At 39.1% G+C, this 12,500-nt stretch overlaps 1 protein-coding gene and 2 non-coding genes across 3 annotated transcripts in view; all 3 read left to right on the plus strand.

Annotated features, from left to right (window-relative positions):
- The first annotated feature begins 398 nt into the window (after nucleotides 1–398).
- The window catches only part of LOC137985200 (uncharacterized), a 15,426-nt gene continuing 3,324 nt past the window's right edge, over nucleotides 399–12,500 (plus strand). The window contains exons 1-6 of the mRNA XM_068832724.1: nucleotides 399–531; nucleotides 2,124–2,244; nucleotides 5,676–5,789; nucleotides 6,596–6,748; nucleotides 7,019–7,529; nucleotides 8,279–8,524. Coding sequence (XP_068688825.1) covers nucleotides 479–531; nucleotides 2,124–2,244; nucleotides 5,676–5,789; nucleotides 6,596–6,748; nucleotides 7,019–7,529; nucleotides 8,279–8,524 — 1,198 coding nt within the window. The 5' untranslated portion in view covers nucleotides 399–478. The remainder of the gene's footprint in view (nucleotides 532–2,123; nucleotides 2,245–5,675; nucleotides 5,790–6,595; nucleotides 6,749–7,018; nucleotides 7,530–8,278; nucleotides 8,525–12,500) is intronic.
- On the plus strand, nucleotides 10,006–10,078 carry Trnai-gau (transfer RNA isoleucine (anticodon GAU)). Its single transcript has one exon. It is a non-coding gene; the product is annotated as a tRNA-Ile (tRNA).
- Nucleotides 10,258–10,330, plus strand: Trnan-guu (transfer RNA asparagine (anticodon GUU)). The gene has a single exon. It is a non-coding gene; the product is annotated as a tRNA-Asn (tRNA).

The following is a 12,500-nucleotide window of genomic DNA, read 5'->3' on the forward strand; positions in this document are numbered from 1 at the left end:
TAGAACACAGCACAGTAATGTTTGACGGCAACTGTTAAGAAAAACAACGTAATAGACACTGTGGAAAACTTATCATCATTATCATTTTTTTATCATGAGCCTCTTTATGGGTGAACTAGCTCGAATGGAACATACGTTCCCTTCTAGTCCTTCCCCACAGCATCTTTTCTAATTAGTAGTTTATTTATTGTATTTATTTGTTTTGATTAGTTTTCTTAATTTTGCACGATATCACCGATTTTGAGAAGTTGCTGCAATAAAAATAAATTTTTGCAATCAATGTTTTCAAAGCTATGTAAAGAAGGTTCCCCCCCCCACCTCCCCCCAAAAGCCAATCAAGTTGATGACATTATCACGCATCGCGCGCGTGATAACTTCGCGTTGGTCACGCGGTTGCTTCACTCCGTTACACTTCACTGTAAAAGCGAAAACAACTGTGGGATCGTTCGGTTTAGCTAATAGCTTCACAACGCGTTTAATGCCCAGTTTACATTTGCATCAGAATTTGGTGATGGCAATGCAATCTCCAACGTAAGTGCCGTTCTTTTATCTCTTAAGCAATTCTGAAAAAGTCCTGAATTCTTCTGGCAAATTCCGTCTCTCACTTTTCTCACACGTGCATAACGCGAACGGAGCGTGTTCCTAAAAGTGTATGTGTTCGTGTTTGAATTCGTTCCAGAGATCAACTTGTTTCTTTGTTTTAATTTTCTCCCGAAATGGAGGTCGCACTTCAGAAGTCTTGAATTCCAAGTCGAACGGTTAAGCTGGTCCCATTAACAATGCGTTTTGAAATCGCAGAGCCTTCATCCGGCTGTTCCGTTCGACATAAGCTTATTTGCAAGTATAGTTTTCACGAAACACTCTGTCACATAATGGCTGATTCGTATCCACCACTATTTGCCCTTTGAAACTTGCCTTTAAAAAATAACCTTATTCTTGGAATGAACTGACTTTAGAAACCGAAAATTTATCTCATGAGCTGAAAATGCATGGTTGGAAGTGAAATTTGACCTTATTGCTTTTACGAGCATCCATGCATCGGAATGTTGAGTTGTTCTTTTGTCTACGTTCAAGAAAAAGCAGAGAGATATATATTTCAGTATTAGTTGAGATAAATAACCTTGTTAAACTCTAGTGCGTTCTAAGTCAGTCTTCCGTTGATTTTTTATGACTGCCTGATTGCTCCCTTTAACTTTACAGTTGATACATGCTGTTGTGAATTAATTGATAATAATAATAACAATAATAATAATAATAATAATAGTAATAATAATATTAACAATATTAATAATTCTATTCTTAGTAAATACAGTGTAATATTGTAAAGATCTTCGTTGTCAAACAGAGGGTATTGTTGTTGTTGTTGTTGTTGTTGTTGTAGTTGTTGTTGACTTCTGACAACTTGAGTCATATTTAACCTTGAAATAAAGTTGATAACAAAGTAACTCTCCAAGGGCCTTTCTGCACTAGCAGACAAATTTTGAATTGTCCTGGGAAAAACGAACAGGACAATTTTTGGTCAACAAATCTGTCAATCATTCCAATTTTTGGACACTTTGCAAGAAGCGCATAAAACATTGCACGTGGCGGATAAATGGAGTATGCCAATATCCCACAACTTTTTGCATGCCTGATGCTGTTAAATTTTGAACAACTTGCGAAAGGCTGTTTCGGACTGCAAATTTGCCAAAATAAACAATGTCGCCAGTGCAGAAAGGCCCTTGTGCTGAAATTTAAAGGTGTTGTCAGTGGGGTTAATGTGACAATGCCATCGACACCTTGTTTTGAGTGTTCAATCCTGTGTTCGCACAATTTAATTGCGATCTTTGGTCTACAATTCTCATCATTGCTGATCACGTGGATGGTGCAACCCACCATGCCACTAAATATTACATTCATTTTTCAAGACTGGATGTTACTGAAAGACAGCTGTCCCTGTTGATAGTGAATTGCATGATTAGTGGTGACCATGCATCCAAGTGAATAATAGTCAACTGACCAAATGGCTTACACCATGGTCGTCTTGCAAATTTAACAGTTTAAATTTTATCTCAGTGTTGCACCATGTTTTTGAAAGGAAGAAGGACAGTGTGTGGTGATATTAAGTTGCTGTTCTTTCTCAGGGATAATAATTCAGCATCTATGGAACCCATGGACAGTGATGTTTATAATAACAACTTAGCTCATGCCAAGACTGGACTGAAACGAAGAGCAGATGATGATCAACAAGATGAAATCTCTCAGGTACTGAGTGAGGCCCGTCAATTATTACTATTATTGTTTTCAATAGTATTATTGAGTTTTACCTAATGAATATAAGGCAGACCTGTACAAAAGTTTGGACCTGAGATAAACTCAGATGGCTCACCTCGGATCAAACGAAAAACAGTTTGTAAGCCAAATTTATTTGACATTTGCCCCAATTTTACATGTTTTATGAGTCATTAAATCAATGAGTCAATGAGACTCACAGTCAATATACATCTGTAGCAATAATTTATTGATTAAACCTAAGCCCTCATTTCAGTGATTAGGCCAGTAAGCACTCTCTGAAATTTTAGCTTTCATTTTATGGTTTGTTTAACTGCATTAACTCATTGACTCATTGACTCATAAATTAAGTGTACACTCGATTTTACCAAGGTTAGCTTAAAGATTAGACTTGGGTTGAATTCTTGAAGCCTTATCATTTTTTTACGTTGATCTGAGGTGAGCGATCCGAGTTCATCCAGTAATTGTCCATAAATTGTACTTTAAAATGGCCTAATTTAGGCCAGCTTTGAGAAATACATGTAAGAACAAAGAAAGCAAAAAGAATAAATCATTCTTGCTTATCAGGAATATGCCTAGACTTCTTTCAAACTACATGTATGAAATAAATAAATTTATTCACTATACTTTCTCAAATCCCATAAGACATCTTGTTTACCCCCCAAAATTTCGGCAGGTACGGGTCAGAGGTCACTAGGTCACAGGTCATTGTTTTACCAATACAGAAAGTATCCTAAACATTCATAAAAGCTAACCTTAGGCCTTTAATAGGCCTAATTAGACCTAACGTTACATGTAGCATTACCTGTGACCTGTGTTTTGTACCTGCCACCAACATTTTGCATTATCATTGTTTGCAATGACGTGATTTTAGAAAGTAGAGAGTAATAAATGGTTTTCAATCATGTGATGAGACGGCCATGTTGGTGCATAAAACAATAGCAAATTATGGCTCATGTTTTGCATTATAATTAGAATTAAATTCCCAAAAGACTTTTTTCTCTATTGTTCTGTGCACCAACAGGGCTGCTGTGACATCAGGTGAAAACCATCATTCTATACACTGAATACTGAGAGTATTTTAGTCATACATGTACTTAACATGATAATACATAAAGGTCTGCATACTTGAGTCCACTTTTTAAACTACTAGAACTATAGGCAATCATAAATTTTTGCGATGGTAATACTGTACTTAAAGATCGACTAGAAATTTCATCAAATGTGCCTTGGAAAGAAAAAAATAACAATAATTCTTCTGAACTATACGTGGTGTACAGCTCCTAACTGTAAAACGAAATACGAAAACAAGGTTAATCAAATGGTATTCATATCGGGCGTTACTAAACACAGGAACGGAACGGAACGGAATGGAACGGAATATACCGGAATAAACCGGGATATGCCGGAGTGAGGCAGAATGACACCGGAATGAGACGGAATGAACAAGAATGGTACCAGAATATACCGAAACAAGCCGGAATGACACTGGAATGAGGCAGAATGGCACACAAATAAAGCAGCATATACCGGAATAAACCGGAATATGCCAGAACAAGGCGGAATGACTCTGGAATAAAACCAAATGACACCGGAATGAGATGGAATAAACAAGAATGGTACCGGAATATACTGGAATGAGGCGGAATGACAACAGAATAAGGTAGAATAAACCAGAAGGACACCAGAATCAAGCTGATTAGCGTGGATCTAAACTGTGAATGAATAAATGTTGCAGAATAGAGAGACTGACAAAAAAAAAACAATTTACATTAAGGGGAAGTAACAAGGCTTGGAACGAGTCACGATGTGTTCTCACAATTCTTCATATAAATATATTATCAACGATCTATCTTTTTTCTGTGCTTCTGGCTTCTTTCTTCAAACAAGGAAACACTGCGTTCAGGTTCGATGGCATAATTGCCAACAATCGAGAAGAGAAAAAGAGTCTTCCAGCCGTTAGCGCGAGTCTATTTCCGTATATCTCCATCACGTGTGGGTCGTGGGAAGCAGGCAAGCAGCAACCGTAATTAGTTTGTGGTTCGCTGAACTTGATTGTGATTGGTCAATGCACAATTGACCTGTCAGAATGAAATAAAAATGTTCACGGGTTTTCTGACTCGCACAGTGAAAGCCGCCTCCGAGATCCATGGACAAAAACAATTAGAATAACATTCTGTTTCTCTTGCTCCTGTGTTTGTTCACGGAAAAAAATGTTACTTCCACAAGAGATAATTATTCATTTAGCGACGGATATACCTGTCAAATTTTTCTCATGATCGAAGATAGTGTTCCAAGTGTTACAAAAGGCAAAAACACATGCAATGCCCTTAGGGAATCACCTGACACAACAAAAGCTGACTGAAACAACCGAAAATCGGTCGGCGATAACTAAAACACCAAATTTTGGCATTTTCAGGTTCATTCTGTTATATTCCGCTTCATTTCGGTGTCATTCCACCTCATTCCGGTGCCATTCCGGTGTCATTCCAGCTCGTTTCGGTATATTCCGGTGCCATTCTTGTTCATTCCGTCTCATTCTGGTGTCATTCCGCCTCATTCCGGCATATTCCGGTTTATTCCGGTATATTCCATGCCGTTCTGTTCTGTTCCTGTTTTAGTAATGCCCATTCATATCTTGTTTCTAAGCACACAATAGGCAGTGTTTGTGTAGTGGACTTTTCAAAAGCATAGGAGTTGTTTTGTGTTTATCAGACTGAACATATTTAGAGTTCGAAATGCTTTTGAAAAGTGTAGTATGGCCACGTACGTACTGCATTAATAAGATCTTTCACACTTTTAAAATTGAAGATGAAACAATATGAGACGTAAATTAAATGATGAAGAGGATGTCAGATATTATGCACTATTTAAAGTCCAAGAAACTTGATAGAAAATGACATAACCATGCAGTACATTCTTTGAAATAATGTATAAAATTAATTACTTATTAATGATAACAATAATGGTAATAATAATTGTTTTGCCTAATTTTAATGTACAACTGTGTCATGACAATTATTTTGAATTAGCAGGAGTTGATTATAATGGCAGCAGTTGAATAATTGAATAATGGTTTCCTTCTCAGCATAATTTTATTTGACATCTAGACTTCAAATTGTACTTACAGTCAAAGTTACGTTCAATAACAAAATGTAGGCCAAAGCTGAAGAATTTCACAGTCTTCTCGAAGCATCCACCTGTCCATTGAGGTACAACTTGGTTGTTGAACATGTCATACATGCATGTACACCAAGGCAAAGCAATTTCAATTGGTTATTGAGTTTGGATAGAATGGGAATACATGTACACCTCATTGGTATCTTGTTTGAAGAAAGAGACACTAGTCAAGCTCAATATATTATATGGTTAGAATGATTTCATGTGTGGATTCTGTCTGATAGGAGAAGATTTCAAAAAAGGATGAGAAGCCCTCAGTTTGGTCAACATACTCTTGTTTGAAGTTAGATGTGTATACACAGACAGAAGCATCACATGCAACCAACAACAAATCTTTGGTGAGGAAGCCCTTTTTCTTGACAGTATGCAGATGGACATGGACATACTACCTCTGACTGATTAGATCAATAATTGGTTGAGCATCAGTCTACCGTACAGGAGGTCGGGTTCAGAGCCCAGTCAGACAAACTCTCGTCATGATGGTCTTACATGTATAATAACTAAGAGAAAAGTGCTGCCGTTAATTTTCAGATTTCAATCAGTTTACAAAATAATGGTCACTTCCTTTTGTTAAGCAGAATGCCCTGTCTAATAACCTTAGCTTTTGACACAAAAAGATAGAAAAAGGTGCCAGTTCAGGTAGCCAATCACAGCTCGGGATTTGGTTCATCTTGCCCGCTCACGAAGCTAGACATTATAATAAAGTAATATATATAAGGACAAAGAGTTTCTGATGTGGTAGTTTATCTCTGCCAGCATGTGCTAGGCCAGTGGCTTGAAGGAGTTGAAGAACTCTGACTGTTCAAAAGGAGCTGAAACCTCCTTCACTAAGACCGATGAGCACCAAACTTAGTAGTGTGTCACGCTAATCAGCGTTTTCATGTTCATGCTGAAAATAATGAAACTTTTAAACCCAAGTTAAGCCCAAAGAAGTATGAGGGCAGTTTGGACTGTTGTATGTAACCATTAATGGCTGGCTGGTTCGCTCTCATAATTTATGTTATTTTTGTCCATAGGTAATGTTATCATTAGAGTAGGTACTTCATTCTTTTTATTAATTTTCCTAATTAGTTTGTTAATCGCAGCTTTTTGGTAACTTCACTGGTTAATAATAATTATATTATATGTATTATTGTTTTATCAGTCTTACGTTAGTGACATGGTTCAAGCAAACAACAAGAAACTGGAAAAGATTGAGAAATTTTTGGAAAACTTGGGCTCAAAGATTGAAGGTTTTTTGATGGCAGGGGAATCTGCAAATGAGCTCAACATGGCCAAGAAGAAGGAAGCAAACTTGGTATGAAACTTTTTTAGTCTTTTTGCCTTTGAATTATGGTTTTATTGGGAATGAGTTGGTTAGCTAAATTTATATTTCAATATGTTGGTTAATGTACAGGTGACTTTTATAGTACTTCACCAAACTGCATGTATTTTTAGCTTTTGTTTGGAAGTGTATAGTTCTTTCCTGTTTTTTCTCTGCAAATCAAGGTCCTGTATAGGATATTTCCAGAGAATTTTAATTTAATAATTAATTTGAAAAAAAAAATTTTTTTTTTTTGATCTTCAGATATCTTCAAGACATCCTCTGACAATTGAAGCAGACAGTGGGGTTCCTGTGTCCTTGGTCACAGCAAGATGGCTCAGTAAGGTGGCTGAAAGCCCCAGGGATATAAATTTTCCGGCTCTAGCAGACAGCACCAGGTCACCAAGCATGTGCTCTTCCCCAGGTCTAAGTCCTTTTTCCTTACCCACAGAAAGCCCAGGTGTGAAGCACAATTCTGTCAGTTGGAACACAGGCTATCAGCAGGCATTTGATGCCACAAGACGACCATCACAACAAGGGATGCAAACAAAGTTCATGACATCACCATCAGAAGGTGAATCATCTACCAGGCCTTATGTAATGGAAGGGCAGCTGGAGGCACTGTCCGGAAGACTGGAGGTTGACGAAAAGAGAGGTACAGATTCTGGTAGCATGGTTCCGGTAATCGTATCCCTGGGGGATAAAACTAAAAAGAATGCAACAATTGAGATTCCCTTGGAAGATATTGCTAAAGGTGCTGCCTGTAGTATTGAAGGTATGAAACCTATTTTGGTTTTGCATGTGCAGTTTAATGTTTTGATACACTTGGGGTGTGTTCGATTGGGAAATCCAGATTTGCATCTTAGAATCTGGAGTTTCGAATTTCTAATAAAAGACAAAATCTGAGAACGGATTTTGTCACAGATTTCACTTATTGGAAATCCATGTCAGGAAGGATTTCAATTAGTGAGGTCCATGACAAAATCCGTTTTCAGATTTTGTGTTCGATTGGAAATCTGAAAATCAGGATTTTAAGATTTAAATCCGGATTTTCCAATCGAACACACCCTTAAATTCTCCTCAATACAGAGCGTATGGGTGCATGATGCCTCTTATCTACTTGTATAGTCTGGCAGCCAGTGTGACATACATTGCATTTACTTCCATACAATGTTTTTTGTGAATTCTTATCAAAAACATACCCCCTAGCAATAATCTGAGTTGTCAGAACGTCACTCTGGTAGAATAGAATACGATGAACGTTTAATTTTCTTATTCATTAAAGAGAAAATTTGTCAACGAAGATTTTGCTATCCACCTTTTAGAGGACTTGTATCATAATGTAATGGCAACATGTAATCCCCTGGATCGACAAAATTCATTGAATAAAGAAAAAAGATTATTTATTTATTTATTTATTTATTTATATATTTATTCATTCACTCATTTATTTATGCGATAGTCGCATAATCCAAGATGCACAATTGGCACACGCCGTGGTTTCCTTGTTTTGCTGTTTCTTAGGCTTTCAGCATCTGCGTTATTCACAAGGCTTTTGGTTTGGAGATAAGAACAACCCTCTTTCCCGTGTTTGGTTTTGTGGAGATTCCAAGTTGCTGAGTCGCGCTGAAGTGTCCGGGACAAACCCCGCGAAGCTCTCTCTCAATTTGCTGGAGGCGTTGTTTAGCCGCGAGGAGATGGCGGCGTCAAATATCAATGGAGCGCGCGGCCGCGAACTGCTTAATCCAATCAAAATAAAGGCCATTCAAGGTAGGTTAATGCTTTAAGGGATGGACGAGAAAGACATTGGACATCTCGTGACAATTACAACATGTACATAGATTTGAAGGTCACCAACGTAATATTCCCATGCACTGTTTTCAAGTATTTTGTCTTGCGCTGATCAACAGTGTTTAATTCAAAGCACCCATTCCGAATAGCGCTGATCTACAAGTATTTAAGTCTAACGCCCATTTTAATCCGGTTAGCTTTTAGCTTTGGTTATTTAACAATTATTCGCCGAAGGCGAAGTGATTATCGGTGAATATTCACCGAGACGAAGTCGAGGTGAATATTCACCGATAATCACTGAGCCTGAGGCGAATAATTGTTTTAGTATAAATACACAGGTGATTATTTCAAAAAAGAGAAAAAAAAAACATTTCAACGCGAAAATCATCTTCACTTAACAGTGGCAAAACGACTACTGGCAGCCATTTTGTCTGTCGAGGTGATTATCGGCTGATAATCCGAGATAGCGAGCCAATGAGAGCGCGCGATTTTGTATAATCACCTGTGTATTTATACTAAAGGTAATTATTTCGGCTAATTGTCTCCATGATCTAGTGATTATCAACTTGATGATGCAAATGTTGCTTATGGTCCAGGTTCAACCTTCTCGACCTTCATGTTCTTTAAAAATCTTGGAACTTAATGGCGTGCTTTTTCAAATTAAATTGACGAGAAAATTTGTAAGTATAGAGTTAACTTCATGTAACTGAAGTCAAAGAGGAAATGTCTTTCTTGTCTGGGTAGAAACACCCTTCTCGTCTATCCCAAATAACGCTCTTCAAGGTGAGGTTCGTTCACACGACAACTTCATGCCGATAAAAAGAGCTCGTTAGCTCGTGTAAGCACGTTGACATGAGCATTACATCAGGGCAGCATTTCAAGCGGTCGCAGGGAAGTGACTCGGCGGCTCTTCAGTTAGAATAGAGAGATCATATTTTGCCGCTTCGATGGCTTGGTAGTTCTTGAGTGGACGAGGACGGCATATATTTTAGGTGTTCCGTGGCTCATTGGTGGCTGACGAACCCTGATTGAGCTCCCAATAAGATCTGCTCTTTCAGCTTTCCTGGGGAGCCTCCCAGCCTGTTTTGACAAACTTAAGGTGCGTTTTGATGACAAAAGGGGTTTTTTAAGTCAGTGTGGGCAAAGGTGATTACAACAGTGTTTAATGACTGGTGTCAAAAAGTGGCTAGGTTCACACGGCCAAATATAGTTCGCACTCTTGTGCCGCTTATTTTATTGGACGTCAGTGTTTAAAGAGGGTTCAGTTAAGCTTGCAAAGCTAGGTTAAATGCGAGACATTTATGCGGCCCCTTATTTCATATGACCAAACACTCGAAACGCTTTAAAGCAGTACGTGACGGATTTAGATTATGTTGCAAATTGCAATCGCTACATTTCATCGTTGATTCATTCCTCACGGGAACATTGGAACCCAGAAATGACCAGCTCCCAACGTCAGTGGCTTCATAGCTCAGTTGGTTAGAGCGTCGCACCGATATCGCGAGGTCACGGGTTCAAACCCCGTTGAAGTCCTGAATTTTTCAGGCTTCTTTACGCAATTGCAAGAATTGCGTTCATAACTGCGAGGATCATAGTTTCACTTGATTTCATATCCGCAGTTCAAATATGATCCATTTCATATATCATTTCATCGTTGATTCATTCCTCAGGGTAACATTGGAACCCACAAATGACCAGCTCCCAACGTCAGTGGCTTCATAGCTCAGTTGGTTAGAGCGTCGCACTGTTATCGCGAGGTCACGGGTTCAAACCCCGTTGAAGTCCTGAATTTTTTAGGCTTCTTTACGCAATTGCAAAAATTGCGTTCATAACTGCGAGGATCATAGTTTCACTTGATTTCATAATCGCAGTTCATATATGATCCATTTCACATATCACTTCATCTTAAATTTAATGTTGGAGTGTTTTGGCAAGTTTCGACGGTGTGATGTTCGGGACAAATTCTTGTTTAGAACAGACGACTCATCATACCCTGCAACGGCAATAATCGTTGGGAGACAAGTTGCACGAAACGTAGAACTTAATTCTACTTTCGGCAACTGAACGGCTCTTGCAACTTGTCTCGCAACGATCTTGGCCGTTGCAGGGTAAGATGAGTCGTCCGTTCTAAACAAGAATTTGTCCCGAACATCACACCGTCGAAACTTGCCAAATGTTTCTTGCAACTTGTCCCGCCACAATGTCGCCAAACATTGCGAGACAAGTTGCACGAAACATTTCACACTGTAACAGGGCCTTAAATCAGTGAAGTCAGAATACAGAGCTTGTTCTGCAGAAAAGATGACTCAATACTTGTTTGAAGCCATGTCCTTCAACAAATTCCCCTTCTTCTTGATGGCAACTACCCATAGATAATCGTTTGACCGAATCTGGTCTTCGGTGATGATGCGACAAGGAACTATTACCACGATCAATGGCGTTTGATTTGGGTCACTCGTATCCTTTAGATTACAATCTCTCATAAAAATGATCTTGCCGAAACCAGTTGGTAGCGCAGCCATAACATACTAGCCGGATAGGAGAACTTCGACCGCAAGTTTCTGTTCTTGTTTGGGTTTGTGTTAGCCATTTGATCGAAACCGCAAAAGCAATATCGAGCTTCTCTTTTCCCAGAAAAAATCGAAGACAGATTGACGTCATAATTTGACAAGAAGTAATTAACTCGTCAAAAAAACAAAAACAATCACCATTCTCCCCTCGGTTCGCTTGCGTGACCGAAGCGGGCGGTTCGACTAACTCAGAAGGGACTGCGAGCAGTCTACTTTTTTTTTTATTTCTTTAAGACGAGTCCCGAAGCGGCGAGAAGAAAAATTCCTCTGGTTGCCTTGGACTTGAATCTAACTTAATGCAGAAGCCAGGGTCAGGATCTGACTCTCAGGTTCTGATTGGTTGTATTTTTTTACAAACACGCAAATCAATATGATTGGTTCGTTTGATTGGTAATACCAAGGGGACGCGTGATTGCTAAGTTGTCATTGGTCCCATTTGTAACTATCACTTTGACACGTTTGACAGCTGGCGTCTGCATGAAAGCGAGATTCAATTCCAAGGTAACCAGAGGTTTTCTTTTCTCGTCGTTTCGCATCTCGACTTCGCCTCTTCGCGGCTCTCGCGGCTCAAGAAAAACGTCTGGGACCAGGGTATTGTCCCTGAAGTTGGGTACGAGAGTTTTCCTGTTCCATTCTTTTTTCAACCGCCGTGAAATCCTTTACAGACGTAGTGCCAGCAACATAACATGTGAATATGTTCCAAGCCATGTTATTATCGACAAAGTGAAGACCATTGTACTGGGAACTTGTGTTTAAGGATGCCCTGGGTATAACCAAGGAGAGGATTGAGCCTACATACAGTAAAATGTATGAAAGAGAACCTTGGATACGACGAAACACCGATACAACAACGAACTAAAATACCCCTTTCGAGCTTCGCTTCCACTTAATCTTCGTCCATCGGTGAAGGTGGATAACAACTTAAGAAGAAAATAACCTCTTGCAACTTCCTTTGATTGGTCTTCTCACCGGAGCCAAGAATATCGCTATAAGGCGGTGGATTTACAAATTGGTGATGCAAAAGATCGAATTTAACAACTGTAGGATCATTCAGAATTTCAGATCATTTTGTTTCTACATTAATCCCTTCAGTGGGTAACGAAGGCACGACCAGCCAATGTCTTAAGTCATTCCACCCAACCGCTGACGTTGCCACATCATCTTCATCCACAGTTATGAGGCACTGTTAGGGGTAAATTCCTACAAGCGACATGGCCTTGAACCGGCGACATGATAGCCACGAACTGGCGACGACCGACAGACTATTACAACGAATTAGCGAAAGCGACACAAATGTGAAGACTGACCGACAGCGAATTTCAGAATTGTGAATGTTTTGCGGACTGCGGAACATTTGCCCGAACATAGTTCGTCGTAATTTCTTA

This window comes from Montipora foliosa, chromosome 14 (genome assembly GCF_036669935.1).
Source record: "Montipora foliosa isolate CH-2021 chromosome 14, ASM3666993v2, whole genome shotgun sequence".
Classification (NCBI taxonomy): domain Eukaryota; kingdom Metazoa; phylum Cnidaria; class Anthozoa; order Scleractinia; family Acroporidae; genus Montipora; species Montipora foliosa.